The sequence below is a fragment of the Schistosoma haematobium genome, chromosome ZW, assembly GCF_000699445.3.
Source record: "Schistosoma haematobium chromosome ZW, whole genome shotgun sequence".
Lineage (NCBI taxonomy): Eukaryota > Metazoa > Platyhelminthes > Trematoda > Strigeidida > Schistosomatidae > Schistosoma > Schistosoma haematobium.
Window position 1 is genome coordinate 38,786,701 of NC_067195.1, and position 26,032 is coordinate 38,812,732.

The 26,032-nt window shown below is 36.1% G+C and overlaps 1 protein-coding gene across 2 annotated transcripts in view; it reads left to right on the forward strand.

Annotated features, from left to right (window-relative positions):
• The first annotated feature begins 10,820 nt into the window (after window positions 1–10,820).
• The window catches only part of SASS6_1 (Spindle assembly abnormal protein 6), a 28,700-nt gene continuing 13,488 nt past the window's right edge, over window positions 10,821–26,032 (forward strand). The window contains exons 1-14 of one of the 2 annotated variants that reach the window (XM_051211318.1): window positions 10,821–10,963; window positions 11,009–11,150; window positions 11,187–11,235; window positions 11,272–11,351; window positions 11,392–11,496; window positions 11,529–11,694; window positions 11,724–11,801; window positions 11,833–11,952; window positions 11,987–12,103; window positions 14,033–14,138; window positions 15,203–15,366; window positions 17,199–17,342; window positions 21,560–21,767; window positions 24,614–24,993. In XM_051211318.1, the coding sequence (XP_051071363.1) occupies window positions 11,104–11,150; window positions 11,187–11,235; window positions 11,272–11,351; window positions 11,392–11,496; window positions 11,529–11,694; window positions 11,724–11,801; window positions 11,833–11,952; window positions 11,987–12,103; window positions 14,033–14,138; window positions 15,203–15,366; window positions 17,199–17,342; window positions 21,560–21,767; window positions 24,614–24,993 (1,764 nt within the window). In that variant the 5' untranslated portion in view covers window positions 10,821–10,963; window positions 11,009–11,103. Of the gene's footprint in view, window positions 11,151–11,186; window positions 11,236–11,271; window positions 11,352–11,391; window positions 11,497–11,528; window positions 11,695–11,723; window positions 11,802–11,832; window positions 12,104–14,032; window positions 14,139–15,202; window positions 15,367–17,198; window positions 17,343–21,559; window positions 21,768–24,613; window positions 24,994–26,032 lie in introns of both variants that reach the window. The other variant, XM_051211317.1, reaches the window with a different exon arrangement.

The window sequence follows — 26,032 nt, forward strand, 5'->3', positions numbered from 1 at the left end:
TAATGGCATAAATCGCAACACAAATATTAAGTATCAGATTGTTAGATTCGGAGGCCCTATTTTCAAATAGAATGAAGATAGGTCGTTATCTACCGAGGGTTTCTAACACAACTAAAGCAATAAAAACAATCAGTTATCTAAGCTGTCCACTAAATGCTGGTAATCACATGCCACGGCTCAGTTGTGAGGATAATTGAGAGCATTTCAAAAGTAACAGTCATAACACGCAAAGTACTTCTTAAGGTGAGTAAAAACACACTAAATTAAGTAGCTTTATCATCATTTGGCATTGAACTCATGTCTGTCAGTTTCGATAGTAAAAATTAGTTTGAAGTGCTCTTCATGACCGTCTTTACCACGATTACTCTTATTCAATGCCATCTGTTCTTCAAAGGCGGGGGTCACAGTGTTATGAGAGGAAATGAAAGTATTGACTGATCAATTGTTATATTGAACCTCAACAATCTCAATTGTTTGTTCGAACTATAAACTTCTTTGTTCATATCTTTGATCTTGAATATTTTCAGCCCTATACTTTAATGGTTTGGCTTGAGTTAAAAGTCACTCTCTGTTTTAAACTACCTCACTTTAGTTTACCTGGCGTTGAAAGACTGAAGTGACAACAAGCATTCTGTGCTCGAACTACTAGTTTGTATGCTGCCTTGATTCCCTGGTATACATGCATTTTCGACCATTGAATAGTCTTAAAAACATTCTTATTTGTATCTCACTTAGTTATTGACTGTTGTTATGTGTTGTGTAGTAAAATAAAAATTCTTAGTTCTTTCTGTGCTGATACTTAAGGCTGATAATAGTACTATTGAATCAACGAGTTCCAATTTGGATTCTGTAGACATGTACGTTTTCTACAGAAATTACTAGGTCAAATGTTCTTCAGTTGAGCAGAATTTAAACGTAGCTCTAAATATTTTCAACGAGCAAGCAAAGTGGGAATCTAACATATTCATATGACACCCTAATTACATTCATCAGCGAAATAAACGAAGATGCAGCGAAGTTTAGAAGAATGGGTATGCTGTTTTTAGATCGACGCTTTCTATTTCTATAGATGAACATTGAAATTATTGAGTACTTCACGATACTACTTAATTCCTTAGGCATTGCAGAAGATAGTAATCACAATCACACGTAGGGGAGATTTTTGAAGTTATTTCTCGACAGGCAAGGCATTGGTTTGAACAGTAACGGGATGCTCCATACAATTGGAGATAGTAATTACATTAAAGTCTGTAACGGAAAGAACACTATGAAATATCTCCAAAGTATTCCATTGGGCAGTATTGTCATTTGTTTGTTCTTTTTACTTCTCACGTTTTCTAACCTCTGTTCAACTGCCTTTTAACTACACTTAACGTTCTCTAGTCAATCTTGTCCGGGAAAAAACTATTTGACCTTGGTTGAAGATTTACTGCATTACTAGATTTTCTCGTTACATGTTTTCTGACCGATCATATTTAGAACTAATGAAAACAAGTTGGCTGGAAATTACAATATGAACACTCGTGTTATCATCAAACATCTCAACAATGATATTAGACAAAGCACAAACAACTCTAAAAACCTAAAGTTCATATCCGGATTCCCTTCTGGTTTTCATGGTATATCCTTGCTCCACTCCACGTCTTTTTGCTTTAATAGGTTTGAATTTGTCCAAAACAAATAATCCAGTTACACTGAACGGATGAAATATGTAGTGAAACCAAAATATTGGTCCTAACGGAATAAACTCAGAAATTCAACGGCATTCAAAACCATTCAAGTAACTTCCTAAAATCTAAAGAATCAGATGAACTAAGTAAAGACCTTGTGTTGACTGAAAAACGAATGTATTGTGATTCGGAGCTTCCGATCAAACAACGGGTAAAACAGGACTTCTTAATTTGGAATAGGCGAATTTTATTTATATTTGTAAACCTGCCACCACATTGTTCTGTATGGTAATTATCATAAAAGATTCCGCAACAAATCTCAAATGTTTGGGTCTTTAGAATCAGAAAGCGGAAAGAAAAACCGTTGGTAACAAACGAGTCAGAATTCGAAGATCAAAATTGACTAAGATATACATATCAAGAACGGGTAAAGAGCGGCGTTATTTACAGTGGCAGTTTACGGTGGGTTGGATACTTCAGATATCTCCCATGACAATGTCTTAACAGGATGAAGCTGAATTTCTGACATTTATGTATCTTTATTGATAAATAACTTAGCGGAAAAGTGCTTTGTGAATTCGCTCAAGACGCTCGATTTGATTGTATTCGCGTTTTTCTTAATTTCCTCTATTTTTCTGTGTGTTAACGTTCATCGAAAATGTGTGCTGATAAGTCTTTATTTCACTTGACACAGGGTCGTGGAGTGTGGCTTACACTTTTTGTTGGTGGGATTAGTTCCTGCAGAGAGATGTTTGGTTACATTGTGTTGACTCTAAGGTACTTGAAAGTTATAGTTAGTAACCATTTTTCTTCGTAGTGTATCTCTCTATTCATCAGTGGAACATTTAAGTGTAGCACAGATGATATATTTCAAATTTCGACATTCGTTACTGTAATATAGTGTGGCAAGAATGTAGCACCAAAGTCGTTGTTTGATACAACTTTTGACTATGAGTGATCCAGATAGTCTTTGTACCCTATGAAGATGAACACAGTGGTTAATCTCAGTCAGATTGGTCATAACATTATGTTCATCGTATTCTCTACTCAGAGCAAAATATTTGAATCTTACTCATCAAAATTGGTTTTAAATGTGCACATCATAAAATCAACTGAGATAAATGTTTATAGCTTGACAAGCTGCCCTTCAGATCAGAACCAAAATATGAACCAGACCATCCATCTTTTTCAACTTACAATTGATCTACTGATTGTTATTAACGAAAGACCCAGTAAAAGCTAGCTTGGTAAGTTTTTCGAGCAATCTAGCCGAGAATGTAGGTCCGAAACCGTAAAAATCAATCATTTCAAGGCGTAGATTGAAAATTGCTTTAAAAATACTTCTACACACCTAGCTTATAGTATAATCGGAAAAGTTTTATAACGTTTCTATGTTACAGAATAGAGACAATAGGTAGAATAACTTCAGTGCAAGGCTGCTGTCTTTTTGTTTGTATTTGTGGCGACATTTGACGACAGTTTGGCATAAGGTCTCGTTGCTAAATGGCAACGACCCTGTGACATCGTGACACTTCTTTGTGTTACATTTTATTTCAACTTTGTGCACTGTCAAAAGTTAAAGGTTATTCTGAATATATTTGCGAAGCTACATTTTGATTTCAAATCTAGGTTGATAGGTATTTTCCACTTTGCAGTACATGACATCTCAAAATCCTTGAGAATCCATTATCCATGTGCTGCTAGAACAGTTTTCCCTCAATCGCATAGTGGGCAGGTATGAATTAATACTCGGTTGTAGGGCCAGTGAAATGTCACTGAGCCCTAGCCAAATCATCCGGCAGTTGGATCACTGAATGTCGAACAGATCATCGCTCCCTGCCAAGGTCATGTACAAGCAACGCGCATTAGTTAATCATACGCCATGGACTGGCCCATGCGGCAGTGGTCTTACTTTCGCTTGTATCTACTTTAACTAATATATTTCTGTAATAACGTCCTTTGTGTTGTACAGTCTTCAAAGCATCTATAGTACCTTGTTACGTCAATGGGGGTAGTCCATGTAAGGTGTTGACCACGAGGTGTGACTTCGACGTTAGTTGGTTCGTCACACCATTCACGTCTAACTCGAGTCGGCCTCCAATCATTTCGACATAGATCATCTACGTTGGTGATTTACACTGGTGAGCAAGACTTCGAATAACGCAACCTATCACTATAATCTTTATTATTGTATTCTATACTTATTCTTTTTCATTTTTATCATCGCCTATGTTAATCTGTTACTGTGAACTTTCGTTGCTTCATGTCAATGTTGATTAGCATTTAAACCTAGATAATTCGTTCAATCGACAGAACTAACCAATCAACTACGACTATAATCGGCTATCGTGGTTCTTTAACAAGCATTAGCAGCATGTAAATGCTCCTGTGTAATATGTCTGTTAAAATATCAACCACTCGTGAGTATAGCCACAAGGCAACACGAACGCATATCTCTTTGTACCTTATCCACTGGTATAAATAAGACAAGATAAACTATCGACTATAAATTCATCTTTCTGCTTAACCACTATCCACTAGAATGTTCTGCCTTTTTTTACCACTGCCTGCCTAATTTCCAATTGCTGAGTTCCATGGCCAAACAGAGGATACGAATGCTATAAATTTACGGTGAGTTTGAACTATAAATTTCCTGCGATCTTAGATCTCGTTTAGACTGTTCGTCAGTCTACAATGCTGTGTTAATCGAAAAATTTAATCAACAGTACCTCGTACATAATCCAGATTCAAACTACTGCCTACTTCATATCTTCATTACTGAGAGGCAAGAGTAACCCAGGCGAGTTTCATAATTTCATTAGATTATTTCGTACTATATTTATGATGCGTGATAACATTTCGTAGTTGCTTTCACGTAAACTAGTCATATATTCTGTCACTGCCGTCAAGTTTTAGTCGAAATCATGTACATTTATGACTCGTTAGTCGACATACTGTGGTAAAACATATTGCATGTACACGAGCACGCTTAGTCCATACCCCAAGTACACATGTTGTCGTACTTAATATGTCACTTAATGCTAGGTAATAAGCTCTTTGTATCATCCTTTTACGAAATGGCCACGTTATCTGGACCCTCTAAACCTTAGTTACATTGGTGGTTACCATTTTAATTAATGTTTATTATACCCCTTGTATTTGCTAATAATTCACACGGTAAATCATGGCTCGATTTCCTTATTACACAGCAGTCATTTTAATTCTATTTTCGGTTTATTTACATGCGATACGGGTTTGGAAAATATCTAAACGTCCTCGAAAATTCTCCACGAACCCAACCATAGTTTTCGTATATGTTTTTATTCACACATCCAACTGTTACGCTAATCATACCTAAGCGAACGTTCAGTGCAACTGTCAGTATACGTAAGAACGATGTTATTTAGACTTGACATTGTAACACATCTGAACTATTGTAGTTCTACTTCGATGTCGTACTTCATTTTATGAAGTATTGTTTCCTCGTGGCTGTTGTTTAACAGATGATTCCGGTACATCAATCGGCTGTTCAACTACTCGACGATTTACAACCTGTCCAGTTCAATTGGTGGTCTGACGACAACATTCGCGCGAATCATCAGTTTATGCAGTCGAGCGAATCTCCTGCAAACTGAAAACGATATTGTCGCCTCTATCCCAACACTGACAGCGTTTTTCACGGGTATCATTGACATGAGTCCAGAGTGACACTCTTGGTTTCTTATGTTCTTTTCGATATTTTTCTGTTCACTAACCGAACAAACACGCAGCATTCACCGTTTATCATCTTTTAGAGACTTCATCGTGCCACCTTTTGCTGTCGATTTGTAGCCTTCAACCCTTACTGACTGTAACAGCAGTCATCGACTTTTCAAACTGTGACTACAAGTTGGTCAATAGCTTCGCACAACGAAATCACGACCACTCTTCACTGTTATACTTCTGTACTTACGGTTAGTCTGTTAGATATAGATATAACTAGAATTTGACACTAATTAATAGCTGTCAACGACACTGTCCGACTTACAACTTTAAACTAATGACAGTACAAATATGGATATCGATTGATAATACACTTATCCTACTATCGCTATAGCATCATTACTTTTGCGGCAGACTTAACGTTTGTCATCGGAGGAACTGAATTACTTTACAAGGCTATATATTTCAGCGCGACTTGATAGAACAATAAAACGTTTTGTTCTTTTCATTATTTCTATGGTTGATCAATTTACGTTTAAGCAACGTCCTACTAACATATTATGACTCGCTGTTTCCCGACCAGTTTCTGCCGCCTCCTTTCCATTTGTTTTACAGATAAGCAATACCTGGAGGATTTATAATATTCGTTTGGCACTCTCTGGCGCGCGACTGCTCCCAACATGTTTGGTACAGATTCAAACGGCCGTTGAATCTGGTGGGGGAGTATTGTAGGGCCAGTGAAATGTCACTGAGCCCTAGCCAAATCATCCGGCAGTTGGATCACTGAATGTCGAACAGATCATCGCTCCCTGCCAAGGTCATGTACAAGCAACGCGCATTAGTTAATCATACGCCATGGACTGGCCCATGCGGCAGTGGTCTTACTTTCGCTTGTATCTACTTTAACTAATATATTTCTGTAATAACGTCCTTTGTGTTGTACAGTCTTCAAAGCATCTATAGTACCTTGTTACGTCAATGGGGGTAGTCCATGTAAGGTGTTGACCACGAGGTGTGACTTCGACGTTAGTTGGTTCGTCACACCATTCACGTCTAACTCGAGTCGGCCTCCAATCATTTCGACATAGATCATCTACGTTGGTGATCTACACGGTCATACACTGAAATTAGACTAATGACTTAGCATTTCATGAAATAATATGAATAAAGCACATAAAAACTGTATTATCGTCAAATCTATTGTAACTACGCAAAAATTAACGATACCATTACAAGTTATTAAGTTTTTGTCTTCTTTACTGTGATTTCAGCCGTTGGTTACTATTTTGTTCTTCTTTTATGCTAGGACTAGGATAATGGCACAGATATTAGCTTTCATCAGGGTTGTAATCGTTATGCGTCTGCTTCAGGCTATAATAACTACTACTGGTCTGTAAATATTATCTTGTATGGTTGGATAAATAAGCCACCAAATTATCATATTCCAAGGATCAAATCAGACTCATGTATAAAAGGTACAGTTATGTGTAGCTTTCATCAGGGATTAAGCGAACATCTCAGTACTACTTCTTCTATGAAAATCCAAACAAGGTTTTCATTCGTGTCAAAATTCTGTCGTCTATCTATCGCCCAATGCTAATGGAGCTGCCAAGGTGAGTATCGTCAGTGTGCTGAACTACTTACCTCCATATGTTCAGACTAAAAACTGGCCCACTGTAGTTCTAAAGCATTTCGAATTGTTGGAGACCCAACTAACACTAATGTAGTCCTCAAGACATTCAGACGAGTTCATTTCACTGACGTCTTGCTCAAACAGAAATATGCCACCTGAGTAATCTAAATTGAATGATCTCACATTGCCAGATTATTGCCTATCGAAGGTTGTCCTCGGGCGGAAGAGTTCATGTACCTATCCTACAATAGTGTACGTCTTTTAAAATTTCTATCCACAAAGTTCATACATCGAAACAGATCGAAAAACGGACATTTAACACTAACACTAACGTCTCGCAACGATGTGGAAAACAATGTCTTCTCGTTGTGTTCACCTATACTCTGATTATTTTACTACCGTCAAAGTAACTGTTTCTATGAATTCGGTGTCCAGATTGTACTATTGAGGTGTGGCAACTTAGACTGATGCATATATGTGCCTGGACCTACGTTGTAACGGACTGAAAGCGATGGCAACTCATTGATCCCTGCTCGGATAATGGAGAATGTTTTCCACAGATTTGCACAGATCGCAAGCTTTCTGAACTGTCATGTCTTCCCTCCTCAACTTAAGTCTGGGCTCATGATGGCCATATTGCGACTAGCTACCGATGCCGCGGTCGCTTACAAGATTGTTTTCATTTTAGAGTATCTTCTTGGATTCCAGTCATGCGCTTTGCCGTTCAACAAATTTATCATTCCAAAAGATTGGTTGAAAAAGAATTGGCTGCACTTAGCATTGACAACAAACTGGGATAAGTCTAAGGGTAGGAGGTAATTCGTTGGAAAGTATAAATCAGCATGCACGCGCCTACAGAACCCCATTTAAATAAAGACTAGGTCCACTCACGGCTTCGTGAAACGTCCCGTTGGTGAATACTGCGTTCCTGTGAGGTTCTTACAATACGGCACGTCTATTACGGCAGATGGTTAGTTCAGCAATACATATAAGATTTCAAAACGTCTCCGTAATGATCATAAAACCTGGTGGGGACTCTCTATTCCACTTTGAGATCCAGATGTTCTTCAGTTGTAAATATGCTGCTCTTGCTTTTCCGATCCGCGCCTCCACATCTGCATCAGATACACCGTGTTCATCAATGATGCTGCCCAAATATGTACAGGTTTTTACATCTTCCAAATCTTCTCCGTCAGTTGTGATTGGATTGGTGCATGCTGTGTTTTATCGGAGAATCTTGCTTTTCCCTTTGTGTATATTGAGACCTACTGCTGCTACACTGGTCATCTAGTGCTAGCCAGAAACAGGTTGTGGTCTGTGCACAGTTGCGGTAGACGGTCCCCGTTATCTGACCTGCGACCAACGAGTCCCCATCGGCCACCTAAACGACTCTCTTCTGTGCCTAGACGCCCGACCTGAGCATTCAAGTCTCCGGCTAGTACTACAATATCTGTCGAACGCACTTTCTGGAGAAGAACAGATAACTGGTGGTAAAACTCATCCTTGATTGCATCCGGGCTGCAATCTGTCGGGGCATAGGCGGAGATGACGAAAAGACATCGTTTCTCACGCCGATTCCTTCTCACTTTGATGGAACTTTCTAATCTAACAGCACATAACCGACTGTTAATGGGGATCCAATCGACTGTTGCTGCCTCAGCTCTAGAGCTTAGTGCGACACCAACGCCAGCAAGACCAGACGAAGATGCCACAGGGTCCCCGGATAAGCGCACGTAAAACAAGCTTTTCGAAGCGACAGATGGAGTGCGAATTTGTAGTACTGCACCAGAGTCTTGAATACGGATCTCGGATAGACAGCAAACATCGATATTAAGACTTTCTAAAGACATAGCCAGCCCTATCTGTTGTCCGACCTGCATAAGTGTGCGAACGTTGAAGGCAGCCAGTTTGAGTGGTGCACGTGGTTTCAGAAAAACTGCTTCAGTTCTCGTATTCGGTGGTAACATACAATTTTCAACCGGACAGTGACTCGAGAACGTTTAGATATAGTCGAATTTCCACCATGTACGAGCCGCTGTATAAGTATAAAAGAGGGTGAATAATGTGGAAAATAATAATAATAATGACAATAATAGTAATAATAATAATAGTATTAATAATGACAATAGTTGTAATGATAATAATTTGAATCAATTGGTTGTTTTTCGAAGCGAGAAAAGTAATTTCCATAGACATAAAGAGTTCATCATTTGTGTGTGGGCTGTGATACTGCCCGGGTGCTCAAACCGAAGCAGGTGGTTATCTTAGGGGTCACTCCCCGAGCGTTTGACCTAAAAGTCTAACCCACAAGGCAGTGGAACATCGTAAGGAGATGCAATCCCATGGTAGCCGGTGACCAACGATTGGTTCATACGCCATTTGTTCCCGCAGGATACTGGAGCCCATGTGCATCATTGGTTTGGAATCCGGTTAAAGCGCCGGACATTCGCTTTTCGTCCTCTCATTTTCGTAAACAACACCCCCGCCACGAGAAGGCAATGAGTAGGACTTCCCTGGCAGAGGCTGTATACGCGCGGCCGTGTGAGAGTATTTCGAGAGGGAGAGCGGACTCTCCCACTCTCGGCCGTACCAGGGCATTCGGGGGCGGAAAACAATGTCTTCTCGTTGTGTTCACCTATACTCTGATTATTTTACTACCGTCAAAGTAACTGTTTCTATGAATTCGGTGTCCAGATTGTACTATTGAGGTGTGGCAACTTAGACTGATGCATATATGTGCCTGGACCTACGTTGTAACGGACTGAAAGCGATGGCAACTCATTGATCCCTGCTCGGATAATGGAGAATGTTTTCCACAGATTTGCACAGATCGCAAGCTTTCTGAACTGTCATGTCTTCCCTCCTCAACTTAAGTCTGGGCTCATGATGGCCATATTGCGACTAGCTACCGATGCCGCGGTCGCTTACAAGATTGTTTTCATTTTAGAGTATCTTCTTGGATTCCAGTCATGCGCTTTGCCGTTCAACAAATTTATCATTCCAAAAGATTGGTTGAAAAAGAATTGGCTGCACTTAGCATTGACAACAAACTGGGATAAGTCTAAGGGTAGGAGGTAATTCGTTGGAAAGTATAAATCAGCATGCACGCGCCTACAGAACCCCATTTAAATAAAGACTAGGTCCACTCACGGCTTCGTGAAACGTCCCGTTGGTGAATACTGCGTTCCTGTGAGGTTCTTACAATACGGCACGTCTATTACGGCAGATGGTTAGTTCAGCAATACATATAAGATTTCAAAACGTCTCCGTAATGATCATAAAACCTGGTGGGGACTGTCTATTCCACTTTGTTACTTATCATCCTGGTTGAAATTCCGTTTTTATGTATTCTTTCATTTACGTATTTCCGTATTTGTTAAGTCTGGCTACATTGGTTTATTTACTTAACTTGGACTTGTTTCCTATTTTTACTCTTTCCTATGTCAATTTTATAGCTTTCCTTTTATGACTACCTAATGAATTATTTTGTTACCTGACATATGCTGGTCAAGCCATCTATCTCTCTGGACAAAAGGTATCCCTTTTTCATCAGAACATGTTCAGTTGGGGAAAACTGCATTATCCTCTGAAATTAATATACTTGTCTGATCTGATTAAACTTATTTTACTTTACCATTTAACATAAGCCTTAAAGATTGTAAAAGAATGAAGTATGTTAATTTTTAATATCTCGTCATAGATATTTTTAATGATGGAGTAGATGAATCAGGTGGTGCTGGTAAAAATTTCGTCATTGTATAAACCGGTCTAGTGTCTAAATTGTTTGTTTTAAACTTTCAAATTTCAAGGTCGAAGCCGGGGATATATTTCTGCGCTGGTCGTTTGATTGATTATGTGGTTCATTAGGAAGCTTTATCCTTAGGGTTTCTCTTTACTTGTCTTTAAATTGTTTGTCATTCTACTATTTTTCATTTGTAAATGCAAGTGGTTTTCAAGTGTCAGTATTGTCATTGGTCTAAGTGTTATATATCCTTGCTTCCAGATTCCTTCGGAGACGTACTTTTGTTGATATTCTTAACAGCAACCTCCTATCTTTTTGTACACAAACCTTCATAGGAAGAGGCTTTCATTATCCTGATGTTTTATTCAGGTCGTCATTTGGTGTCTTTTGACGGAAAAGACCGGTAATATCCTAGTTCATCCTTATCAATCGTTAATAGGATCTTAAACATAGATATCGAGCTAGGTTGTTCTTCAGACCTAAAAAAGGTAACTCTTCACTTGATTAGATTTATGTCGAGTCAGGATCTAGAAATAAGATTGACAGATGACGATGACTTTTGTTTTCTTTATTTCATTAGAATTACCGTTGATGAGTTTACTGAGTATGTACTGATTCCACTTTCGATCTCATCACTTTTATAGAATTAAACAGCAGCAAGGTTTGCTCATTAATTTCAACGAATTTGAACAGAAAGTAGCAGATCTCTTGTGCATTTGTTCACAAGAGGAGGCTATCGAAACTCCGAAGTAAGCTGGTTATACCTGTCAACTTATTTTAGATATGGACTTCGGTTTTCCAGAAACACTGAAGAAAGAGATTGCGGTTTATTGCAGATAATTGAGGCCACCAATTTCAAATATCTTCACCATTTGAGTCTCAATTTGTATGCAGCTGATGACGAAAAGCTTAAACTATTTCTAGCAAGCCGTTTAAAAAAACATAAAGTACTTGTGTAGGTTTACTTTATTTTTAGGCTGAAAGCGATGCCATTATCAGGCAACTTAGCCATTCTGTATCCGAATTGACGTCGTCTCTGAAATCTGCAGAGGAGGTGTGTTTTTTCATCCTTTTTACACCTTTAGGGTACGAAGTTAATAAAAGACGAGTTCCAAGCGTTCAAAGTAGCATGTTCAGCTAAAGAACTTAGTCTTCGCTCCGAGAATGAGTTTGCTATCAGGGAATTGCAATCGAAACATGATGAGGTTCAGCCTTTTGTCAATAGTTATAAATTCTTAGGTAAAAACGAAGTTAGAAGAATCTCTTTCCAAAGAAAAAGATTTAGCCAATCAAATACAAGAGGAGCTTCAAAAGGACTTTAAAAGTCGTTTGGATTTAGCATTGAACAATAACAAAGTGAGTATTTAGTAAGAGACCGTTATAAATTACTTCCTTTTTATTAGTTGAACTACGTAGTCTATGGTGACTTATTAAGTTTTTTCATATATTTATAAGAGACTACTGGCTGAAACTCATTTTGTTTTCCCAAGAAAAGTTAACATTGCCACTTTTAAAACAGAACTTGACACTGACTATCGTAGATTCGACTTCATATTTCTATACTTACGGTCACAGGGAAGCTAGTTCATTTTCGTAACCAATTTGTTTTGCCTGTTACGTGTCATGTTTTCAGTCATCTATGGGAGAGGACTTAGATCCTGTCAGAAATTTTCGATCCATCGATCAAATATTAATGCTTCCACAGGTTTCAAACAGGCATACCTCCTAATGGGGCACTTGACTGGATTGGTCGGTGGGTGAAAAAAATTATTTGGAAACATTAACACCGAAATATTAGCAAGTGTATGAACTCATGTTTCACTGGCATACAGATGAAAATGCACTGTTAAATTTTTATGGGACTTATCAAAATACATGGTCAGATATCGAAAGTCTGTCACTTACCTTTAGAGGTTTTTAAGTTAATTCAAACGCACATAAATATTGGTACAAGAAGGCACCAAATAGATATGCACTACATAAATTATTCGATTTGTGTGAGGGCTGAAATACTGCCCGGGCACCGAAACCGAAGCAGGTGGTTTTCTTAGGGGGCTACACCCCGAGCCTTTGACCTAAAGGTCTAAACCACAAGGCAGTGAAGAAATGTTAGGAAATGCATTCCTATGGTAGCCGGTGACCAACAATAGTTCCATGCCCTATTTGTTCCCTCAGAATCCTAGAGCCCATGTGCACCATTGATTTGGAATCAGGGTTTTCCAAATCTCCTAGGTGGGTGCTCCGTTTCCACCACCCGGTTAAAGTGCCAGACATCTGCTTTTCTTTCAGTTTCGTAAACAACACTCCTGCTGCGAGAAGGAAGCGAAAAGGACTTCCTTGGCAGTGGTTTTATGCATGTAGCCATGTGAGAGAGTTGACTCTCCACACTATCGACCATACCAGGGCATTTGGGGTAGTTACTTTTTCCATTGACTTAATTATATTCATTTACTAGTATCACCAAATTCTGTTTTAACTAGTTTGTTTGTACTATATCTTGGTTACTGACAGAAATGTGATTGCTATTATACGAATACAGGTGATTCAACTAGTATGCTAAATTTTTTAAAAGGTTTATTTTTTTTATCGGATTCCCTTGCCCTGATGGTGCATCATATTTAAGTCCTTCGAATATTATCTTTGTGTATTCGAACTTCCAAATATTCATTTAGCAATCTGTTTATCCATAAACCGTGTCATGTCTAGTGATTTTTCGGGTTTCTTGTTTTGCTGTTACAAATGTAGTCGAGTTGATGAAAACATACCTATGTATTTCTAAAAACCTCGTTTCTACTATAAGATATATCTCATCCTAACTTTCCCCTTACAGTAGACATTCTTATTGTAGAAATCCTCGACTCATTATAACCTATTATGTTGGTTTCTTTCCCCATTCGTCTGTGACGTTTAATCACATTTCAAAAAGAAGTACTCTTATTGGCTATATCTGTTGGTCATAGACGTTTAACTATATGGTGTTAATATGATATTCAGTTACTTATTTTGACTAGTTTTGGGGGTCAACTTGGTCCCCATCTATCGTTTTGGTGTTTTTACTTGGGTCTTCCCATCCACCATTTTCTTGTTAAAGTACCACGGTTTACGCTAACGTAACACACTAGTTCTCAGTCCTTTTAGTTTCTTTTAGACTACCCAATATGTGTCTCAGTGTTATGAAGTAGATCGATTCTCGTCCTTGATTTTAACATTGTTTTATCCATATCCATGGCATTACTGACATTCGTTAAATAAGGAAATAAAAGTCTTTTGTTTTTCGTTGAGCAGAATCTACGGGATCAACAGTCTGTCCTTCAAACACGCGTAGAAACACTCCAGGAGAAACTAAAGTTTGCAGAAACTGAAAATATTTCTTTAACTGAAGATATCAAAAGTAGGTTTCACCCGTTTTTAATCAATTTTGTCAAAGCTTTATATATATATATATATATATATATATATATATATATATAAAAACTTGTGGCGATCTTAATGTGGTTCTTTATCACATTCATAAAACTAAAACAATCTCTTATTAACGGAAATAAGTACTTCTTTGTTGTTTTTCTACAAAACTGCTGAAATCTGTTTCCTTAAAAACTATCACTCCTATTCATTTATTTACAGATTGTACGACCCTTCATTTATTTGGCTCATTTTTTGTGCCTCATTGTAAATAGTTAGAAAATCTTATTTGCTAGTCAAAAATTTTAAATCCCAAATGAAATCAGACTGTGTAGTATACATTTTATATTGGTGCTTGCTAGCTCTAAGCACCTCTTGGGATGTTCAGCGTGTTACTTCTTTACTTTTTCTCAAGTCGCTATCTATAGTGACTTCTTTTTTCTAGATATTGTAAGACTTAGAAGTTTTTGCTGAGGGTTATTCTGAACTGACAGAGCTTTTTAGCAGCTAAGGCTATATCAAACTTATGTAATGCTGCTTGTTCAACTATTCACTGCCTTTTTAGCTTGGTCATCACAAAGACGATTCGAAGCTACATCATTTCTTATTCTTACGTCTTGGTTGGATGTGGTCAATTTAGTTTTCTGTAGCGTGGTCCGGTAAATCCCATGACAGTGTATGCATTTATTGGAGAAATGCTGCCGTTTATGACGATGTTGTTGAAAGCACACAGACCTGCCAGTCTCACTACATTATCATCCCTTTTAAACAGTCCATATCGCCCTACGACGCCTTTATATTCGGTGTTGTCCATTCTAATCTTGGCATTTAGGTCTCCACCAGAATGATCAAGTGTTTTACAAGGAATTTTTTACAATGGACAACAGCATCTCCAGGCGAAGTTTCTCTTTTTAATCTTTTTGTAAATAGTTTGGTCTTCATTACCTGGCAAAAGTAAACGACGTTTAAATTCTATATTCATCTTCGTATTAATTGGAAGTCTGCCCCACTTATTCTTATCATTAGTTTATACATGTTAAATTTTATTGTTAGTTGTACGTTCTCAATTGGATACAACCAACCGGGCATATGATCTACAAACAGAAATGGCTAATCAGTTACAAAGTAAAATATCTATATTAGAAGAAAATATGATTACCAAAGGTAAACAAATACTGGACTTAGAGAATTCGTTAACTAAAGAACACGAACAAAAGGTAATGTGTCATAAGAAATTTACACATTACATAAATTTTTTAAAATTCTGAGTCATAGTATTTGTATCTAGTTCAATATAATCGTATTCATTTACTTTCTAAATTATGCTACCTTTTCATTAGAACGCAGTAATACAGCAATTAAATCACTGCGGTGAAGTACAAACAAAAAGGTGCTACAGTTTTCCAAGGTTTTTTAAAAACGAGTTGTCTTATCGTTTTATGAATTTATTCTGTAGTTGATAAATGTACTTTTTTACAACGTATGGTGGCAAGAAAATAAATTAATTTGAATTCTCGTAGTCACTATTCTATCAAAGCTTCGTAGTCTCGGTCTCATTTATATTTGCTTATTCCTGGCCTACAAAATCAGGTTCACTGGGTCAAGTAACTCAGACCGTTTTTAGATATCTTTGTCAAGACTTGAATTTTTAACTTCGAGTAAATCCAGTAGAAGTTTTGTGATAATAAAAGCATATTTATCATATCTGAAATGATAAAAGAAACGACTTACGCCAAGTCATGAATCATCGGAGATTCAGTTTTCTACACATTGGTTTATTACAATTTATTTTTTTGCTTATATTATTCTTATAACTCGGACAATTCTTTTTTTACAGGACCTCCATGCATTGTCTTCATATTATTTGCACCAATTCAAGTAAAATAAGTGGGTTAATAACTAACAGAATAGGTTTTTAAACATGGAACTATATGGTTTAAGGGAAAGTGAATGTCTCGACTTAAGGTAAACTGGCTGGCTACCCATAGTTAATACTATGTTAGTTTCAGCAATTATAGACTAAAATGATTAGATGGAGCATAATAAATTTCTTTGTAATTGTATTCCTACACCAACTAAACTTAGTTATTACGTTGACACGTATAAACAAGCGATTGATATGCTCGCTACTAACATCTAATAATTTGACATAGGGATAAGGGAAGTCTGTTTCTTCAGCCCAGCTACATAATTTATTCCATAAAACCTCTAGATATTCTGTAATAAATCAGTTAAAAGTTTAACGAATTGGACACTGTAAGCCTCCTAACAACTTTTTTCATGAAAATCCTACTGTAATGAACAAGAACACGGGTGGGGACAATCGAATGTATTTAACACGACAATTACAGACTATCTCAATAAAATCTGAATACCATATAGTAAATTGTCAATTTGCAGAATATTCATGCATCAAACCAAACTGGACTGTTTCTGTTGCAAACACCAATCCGTTGTCTCCCATTCCATTGTTCATGCGTTTTCTCACAAATTCCATTGTGTTCTCGCTCTTCCTTTCTTGATCTTCCCCATTTTCTGCTGCCAGACATCACGTTCCTTTAACTCACGTTATATACTACTCATATCAATATAAGTAGCTCACGCCACACTACTACTTTTTGTAAGTTTGTTTCACAAGTGCTCGTTCACTTTATAGATGTTTGTTCTCACTTCTCCCTAGATAAGCATCATTAAATATATGATTCATTTCACCCCTTTGATCTTTGGTTTTCATGACTAACCTATATTTATTCATTTACGAATATGCTTAAATTTAACAGAACTTGTTGAAGCCTTGAATATCAATACTATATCTAAAATGATGTCTCTACGGGATAGAGGATACAGCCGTCATTAAATTAACAGAATTTGAAAGTTCGTCATTCATCTTTGTATAGTTTTGCGTATCTTTAGCAAATTCCCTACTTAATTATTCTGTTTGTTTCATAATGTATATATATTGCATTTTTAATAAAAAGGTTTTAAATGAAAAATGTTCGGATAATTTATGTAGATTATACAGTTGCTCATAATATTCTCTTTTGTTTAGTTGCATTTACTTGAACAATCAGAACAACATTGTCGTAACATACAAAATTTGGAGAAACATTTAGCTTCGAATACAGAGGAAATAAATAAATCCAATGAAATCATTAAACGCTTACAAAGTGAAGTCAAGAGTTTCCAAACAAAGGTAATGAAAGTTTTAAGGATTGTTTACAGTAATAATATACTATTATCATCATGTCTCTTCATAAGTTCAAAATATCAAGAAAATTAATAAAACGATTTTATGGTGTTGTATTGAAACTTTTTCTTCGAAATGTGAAAAAATGAACAACTAAGAAAATGTTTTTACTATTAAGAAGGCTCCTAGTAGTATGCTCTATTTTGGATGCTCATGAACATAAATATTCAGATTGAGTACGTCTTTGTTAGAAAATTCTCCGTGATAAATTATATACTCTCTTTCAATAGAAGAGTAGTGATGTAATTCATCAAAAAAGTGCAGATTTATGTACACTGTTTAATGCCATGGTGTATGAAGTCTATTAATACTACCCAACTTGTCCAGTCCAAATTAAATTGGTCAGGGTTCGAGCCCATAATTTACTGGTCAAAAGTCGTGTACTTTAGCAACTAAGCCGTTTCTTTACATATTTTCTTTTTATACAAACTATCAGTTACGTCACCCTATTCTGTAGGTTAAGTCTAATTACTCTTTATTAAGTCGATGTTATTACCTGCCTGGTCGACAAACACTTGTCGTGTCTCATTAATTCGCGAAAGTGAAAAATATGACTGAAAGTAATATCTAACTTTACGTTGACTTACTTGAAGTCTCCATATTCCAACAAAAATGATCAACCTTGTGGGATAGAATCAGTTGTAGAGTGTGGCACATTTAATTCACATCATAATTTTCTTTTAAAAATAAATAAGGTACGCTGGATTCGTTATTTTGTCGTATTCTCGGCAGCAGAATTTAAGTTAACACGCTCGAACATCTTCAATGATCAACAAGTAGTAACATGAGAACTTATTCAAAAATAGCAAACTATTTTAAATGCTAAATTAATGTTTAGTTCTAATTGAAGAGGTTTTGGTAAGGTGTTGTAAACTAAGCTTTGGTTCAGTAGTTAATGGATTTATCTTTCAACTCAGTGGGTCATACAATCAAAATCCACTCCCTCTTCAGTTAGGGCAACATAATATATCCATCTCATCTGCTCTGAAAGAAGTAATACGGCTTAAAAATAAATAAATGAGTCTGTATTAACAAATCAGTTACTTTTTTAATTGAACTATCAATGTAATGGTTTTGTACTGTTTGATTTTATTGTCCAACATTGACAAACAAACTACTAACAAGGAATAGTGATAGCATCAGAATTAATTATATTTGGAAAAGTAAAAGAGAATAATTGCGTTTTCAATTTGTGTTACTAAGGCACTGAAAGATTAAAAGATAACATTTTAATATTAAAAATTAGTATTTAGCTCCTGATTGCCTTGGTTTTCGAAAACAGAGAAACACAGTTCACTAATTATTGTAAATGTGCATATTACATTTATCTGGTGTTTTATATTTAGTAGATGGTGAACAATCTAACTAATATCATCACTTATCTACTTCAAATGTATGTAGACTCTTCAGTACATGTATATACCTTATTCTTCGTCATTCTGAATGACTTCTTTATGAGTACACATTTACAAATTTCTTTATGTCACTAACCAACATCTCGCGTGGAAAGGGAAACTAGCTTTGACGCGAAAAATACAGTTTTCAGTCTTCGTCTAATTTCACCGAATACTTAATAATCCTTGAATACGTTCCTTCCAAGTTTATTTGTTCATGTTCTTGTGCCTGTGTGTGGCGCATATATATTTGGCGCACTCTTTTACCAATATGTATGTGCTCAAATAAATAAATAAATCTTGTGCCAGTATTCACCACCGTATTTCTGTACAAACCTATAAAATAACCATTTTTCGAATGCACGATTGTTATTGGTTCCTGCATTTTTCTCATAAGATCACGTAATTCCTTAGTGTAAATATCGGAATTACTTGCAGAGCACTCACCTGGTCCTCTGGTGTTCTTGTTTGAGGTGTAAAAAACGTAAAAACATTGGTGCTATCTTTTGATCGTGCGACGAATAAACTACTGAAGTTAGTCTATTTATTGTGATTGAAGTTTCTTCTTTGCGGATAGTTTAAATTGTCTGAAAGATTCAAGAAATGTAGTGTTTGATTTTATATTGACCCATTGTTGTGGAGTAAGATTTTCGACTGTCAAAATCGATTAATGAAATGCTAATCGATAGATCAATGGAATGGTGCGATATGGCCGAGTGATGGATGCTCATGTGACCGTATTATTGATTCAAATGATTAGAAACCAAAGACAATACTACTAGCTAGGCGACTAGATTCTCATACAATGAAATAGAATGCTTATATACAAAATATAAACACAAAATAAATATGATGAAATAGCATTGGCTACTAGAGGAAATGAGTTCATCCGACCAATTAAGGCCTGACTATGAGGCTTAATTCTTCGGCACCGTGTCGACCATACTTATGGTATTTTGAAGACGATTGCTATGAAGAATCTTTTGTGAAAGTGCAAAATTCAGTGGATAAGTTAGTGGTATCGTGTCGCGGAATAAATGAATTTAGTTGGGTTCTTAAGAAAAGCATTTCCGGTACGAATATTCGTCAATATTTGAACGAATAGTTTTACTGAAATTGGGCGTCGAGTATAGAAAAGATATTATTTGTAGAAATTATATTTGAAATAATCTCAAAGATTGAAATCCAAACAATTCGATTTTCCGTCCCGCAGACTTGTCTGGACTTCTTCAGGGCAATAATCAGAATCAAAATTATCAAAGAAGATATAATATTTAACAGTCCAATCAAATGTGTGTTATGCTCATCCAATCATATTCAAATACCATATTATCAGCGTTGGCGAGACTAACTTACGGACGGACCAATCGGGTTTAAGATAGCAGATCTTTGATTTAGGCGCGAAATTCATTCAATCATTTGGTTAGATACCATTTTGGCATTATGGCTGGTCAGTTCGTGATAGAAACATTAAATCTAGTTCTTGACCCTAACGTCTAACTATAAATCCTAGTCGTAGTTTCTCACATTAATAATAGTAAGTGGACATTCCAGGGTCATTTTTGCGTTGCTCAAAGGTTCTGCATTAATTATAGTCTCACCTCAGAGTTGATGGAAGGACAAATTTTCAAAGAAAAAAACAGATTGTTATCCATGAGATCAGTCGTCATGATTGTAATGTAGTTTATGTGAGTGAAACCTCTTGACAGTTGAATGACAGTTTGAAGGAACACAAACAATGTTTGAAAAATGTTCCCGAATAGTCAGTTGATTTTAAGAAACTTTAGAATAGGTTGGTGATATTGTTACATGCGTTAGAAAGATGAGCTTTGAAAGGACCAAAATACTTCGGAAAGAGTTTGGCATGCATAAAAAAAGACCTACAGCAGAAGCGCTATATATATATATGGGCTAGTAAGACCGACCTGAACAAAAAAGGTCGGTATTCAACTAGTCACCCCTTGGCAAATAGTCATTAACAAGTGATTAGACCCTAACTCTATCCAGCTTGTTTACTTCTCATGAACCGTTATTTTTACATAAATGAATTTGAATATTTTGCCATTACAATTATGTATTTGGTGATTCTTGTTTTACATACACATCGATGTTTCAAAAACATTTTCAATTCACATTTTTATTCTTACTTCTAATAAACAAAAAGCAAATTAACACTTAATATGAATTATTAATAAATCAAATTCACAAGCAAACAAGCATAATATCCCACTCACTAATGTCAGAATCTGAATCTGATTGGATGAGCACAGCATAGATTTAACTGTTGAATATTATATATTCTTTGATAATTTCGATTATTACCCTGAAGAAGTGCAGACAAGTCTGCTGGACAAAACTTTGAAATATTTAGATTCCAACCTCTGAGATCATTTCAAATATAATCTTTACAAGTAATTACTCCCAGTAGATTTTCATCCAATGAGTTTAGATTATGTTGTCGTTATCATTGATGGATAATTTCCGTGCTCTCTACTCATACATTATGACTGATCAGAACCGATTGCTTTGATAATCAAATCCTTGAATCTAGATCTAAACGTTAGCACCGTTAAACTTCAGTCGAATCATAGCATTTCAGACAAGTCAGTTTTTTATTCGTTGAGCTTCCATTTTAGTTGTTTGTATCGGTTCCATTATATTACCATTCGGTACAGTAATTCGTACAATTATTTACAACTGGGATGTTTTATTCTATACAACGTTACATTTAAATAATAATGTAAACATTTAGATATTCATTTGTCTTAGGCTAAATTACGTGGTCAAGTAGCAGCGGAACAGGAGCGTTTACTAGTTTCCAAAGACTCTGAAATTCAGAGACTACATACCGAACTAGACAAATTAAGATCGGAAATCACGAATGTCAAAAAGCTCAACACTCAGATTGTTGAAGAGCATGATCAAACCTTGCAAGGTTTAACAGATGCTCAGAAAACAATCAAGTCCAATGAAATAAGTAAGTTATGGAAAACTGACTACGATTCATTTTTATATAACGAAAGAACAATGAATATTTTATCGTACACAATGTATTCATATGTATGTATACCACAGCTCGCGTTGAAATTCTTCATTTTTAGTTTTGTGCTTATTTGACCGATTTCATGGTGTAAAACTATCTTTCCTGATATTCATCTTTATTAAAGATAGTATCTGCTATCACCTCTTAGTGAGAAATTACCGAAGTAGTGCACCTACATTTTAAAATTTTGAGCAGGTCTATCTAAACGCTCGACGGCCATCTATGCATGTCACTTATTGCGAAATCACAACGGATTTCTGTAAAGTATGAAAGTCTCAAAATAATAATTTTGAAATCAGTGGTGTGTGTGATGGGTTTTTAACAAGTATCATTTACATCTTGCATTGGATTCTAAAATTATTATTTTGTTGGAAATTTAAGTAGCGTGATCTAGTGGTTTTATTTTTGTTTAATCTCTTTTTTTATCCAAACTATTATGTTATGTCATACGTTTAGTAGATTGAGTATTAATTCAATGAAATCTATTATCCAAAAACGAATCGGTGCAATGAGAACTTGAGGATGGGTCTTAATATCTTATGATGCAAAAAATTTGTTGTATTTACATTTCACAATGACAACAGGAAATGTAGCCTATACAAATTCAAGAATTCAGATGATTGTCTAGATATTATGACTACAAATTAGTGTGAATTAAAGATGAACAGCGTGAATTGTTCATTTAACTTTTCTTTTCACAAATATTCAATCATAATTCGGATTGATCTTGATAGTTTTGTATACATTGCTAGTTAGTTGTTCTAATTCACTATGAATGGCCGATTGTTGAATACTATTCAAATGCTAGCCTTTTATCATAACAGCCAGATATCATGATATTGATCATTAATACTTAATTTTATGTAATTAATTTAGATCGACTCATGATTTCAACTGTGAAAATACTAGTCTCCGCAAATGCTCCTACTTATAACAATCATGTGCTCACTAGTGACTAGCTTAATGATGTAACTTGGAGTTTCAGTAAGAAGCCGTGACCAGTGGAGTCCAATCTGTGTCAGGTGTGAGACAGTTATCCACTTCTGGCAATGGATGAAGGTTGCGCAAGATTATGGGTTGATTGAAGTTGAATGCCGGCTTGGCGGTTTAGAGCTTAAGCGTTCGCGCGCACGACTGAAGATCCTAGATTCGAGTCCCGCGTGCGGGATCTTGGATGCGCACTGCTGATAAGACCCGTACTAGGACGGATCGGTCGTCCATTGCTTTCATGTTTTCGATGGTGATCTGGCTTAGATCGACTCGTGAGTTCAACTGTGAAAATGCTGCGATCTCTACAAATATCCAGACCGAGTTAATTTTGTATTAATTCAAATAGGCTGGATATGTTCATCTGATTCTCACTATTTTTTCGTCGCAATGTATTATTCTCTTTCGTATTTGTCAAAAATCATTGGTTGGTATCTTGGACAGCAGTGAAAAAATTCCACTGATATATCTTTCACTTAATCAGGACAAAATACATCGAAAAATTTAGAGTACCAGTGATACTTCTTGTACTGAAAAGGTTTTGAGTGTCTTGGTCACCATAACATAGGTAATCCACAAAATTGAATCATTATTTTCGTAATTCACAACCCTAAATTTAAGTGAACCATTCATTTACTGATCATAGATTCTTGTTCTGTGTTTTTAAATTTCGCTTTATTAATGAAGACTAGTAACACAACTTGGTTGTCTAGATCTATGTCGGTTTGAGGGAGTTCAAATCTGTAGCCTAGTTATCAACGGTCGAGCCATAGCACCTCAAGCAGAACGTTAGTGGTAGAAACTTTATAAATAGAAATTTTTCCTGATTTTCGAAAATCTGCGAATTTCGAGCTTTAGTTTCCTATTTTGTAAGAAGTTAATTATCAATCTATATCTATAGATGATATGCTTACAAGGACCTAATAACACTCTTATTTGTAAATCTATATTGATATCACGTCTTATGTCCATTCATTTTAAATACACTAGTTAGTTATAGTGTTACTCTTAATACTCTCGTATTCAGTGTTTCTGTAATTATCACTGGATTTACACCTACCGCGTTATAAATGTATTGTCTTTTTTCTAGAGATCGTGACAGACAATTTATTTCTTCATGCATTAGCCCGCGTTGAATAGGTACTTTTGTTAGATATATTGACATTTTCTGTTGATAAATAGAAATCTGCAATGTGAAATTTTAGAATATTATTATTTTTTCTTCCAGCGTTGTTATTGTTCTTTTGATTCCCATCATATGTATGACTACTTCTACTCTTTCCCTGTCTACCGTATTATGGTAAAACGTTCCATTTGTGTGGAATTCTTGACATTACAGATACGCCTGAGTTATTGGTTATTAAAAATCAGTTGAATATAGTGTAAAATGAAGTCATTTAAAGAAAGTATAACCAAATTACAGAACACTAGCTTTAGATAACTATTACAAAACTTGGGACGGTTCCTTTTTCACAGATATAATTAATATGCGGTTGGTTACGAACACCTTGATTGGATCTTTTGTGGCCAACAGATGCGCACATTACTCAAAAATCCTTGCATAAAAAGAACAGTTTTACTTTGTTTATGCTTGTCTTAAAGTTTACCAAACTACGTTTTTGAACATTTATGATAATGTACAGAAGACTTCGTCACCTAAGAAAACTATTGGGACCATAACAAAGGTTTTTAATAATAATAATATTAAACAATAAGTTGGTGTCTCGTTTAACCGTTATAAGGATTTTTATCAAGAACATGATTATTCTTTAATTTTACTAAATGTTTCGCAGTTATCGCTTGGTTGAATCGCCAGATTGCCGAGAACGATTCAGATTATGTACAAAATCGCTTGAAGCTTTCAGCGTTCCCAGTAATAAGTGTGTCTTCTGGAGTAGTTGGTCCTCCTCCTACTATTAATTCACTTACAGTTGTCTCTTCTGGAAGTGAGAAACCCTCAGCATTCGAAACTACTCCTTCATACATCCCATTAACGCAGAATTCACAAGCTTCTCATGTAGTCCCTTTATTTGATACACATACATCTGTCATGGTGTCTTCATCTTCAAATAGCAACATCTTGCAAACAGTTGACAAAAGACTCATAGAAGCACCCAACAGTTCGAAAAATAATTTATATGTGAAAATTATTTCTTCTGCAATGGATAATACGGTAAGAATCATTTTACTGTCAACTGAGAAGAGTAATTACATTAATGTATATTTCTTCTCGTGAAGATATACTTACTAAGGGAATCCAACATGTTAACTCTCAGCTCAGCTTTATCGAGATTTATGTATTCGATGAGTATCTAAGTTACATAACTCGTGTCCACTCCTTCTTTTACAATTAGGTCGAAATCTCTTATTGGGAAAGCGTTTATTTATTGAAAATTTCCTTGTATTCTCAATCATTTATGTACGTACAAACCTTGCAAACACCACTGTCAGTATGAAAATTCACACTTCTGAAAATGTTTGCGAAATTTAATATTTTTCCGTACTTCATTTATTGCAATGCTAGTTTTTCTTGACTTAAAAGCAATATTTGACTCTGTAGACCGAGAGGTTCTGTGGCAGTGTGTCATTGAAGGGTGTACCTCAGAAGTACATAAACTTTGTAAAGACTCTTTGCTCAAAAACTACCAGTTGAGTCGAGCTTGTCGTGAACTGTCATCTGACCTCGTAATCTCAAGTGGTGTCCGTCAGTGTTGTCCACTATCTCCATTTCTGTTTAAATTCATCATAGACCTACTGCTGGAAAAAACGTTCTCGTCGACTGAATTTTTAAGAGTTGATCTCCTACCAGGAGCTTCACTTATCGACTTAGAATACGCAGATGACATAATCGTGTTTGGTGAAGACGCTGACAAAATGCAGAGTCTTTTGGTGACACGGAGTAACAATGCCAGGATGTTTGGAATGCGTTTCTCTCCCTCTAAATGCACGTTGTTGCTTCAGGACAGGACTGCGTCAACACCTGAACTAAGGATAGGGAGTGAATTAGTCGAACGCATCGACAGCTTCACTTATCTTGGAGTCTGATCAGCCGTAATGGATTAATGCCTGACGAAATCTCTGCTCTTGAGATGATGGAGATTTTTAGCTCAGGTGGATGATTTTGATGGAGCTGGGTGGTTTGATCGTGGAGCTTTCATCGTTCTTCTGAACGACATCATCAGCACAAACTTCAGATAGAAGTGAAGTGTTCG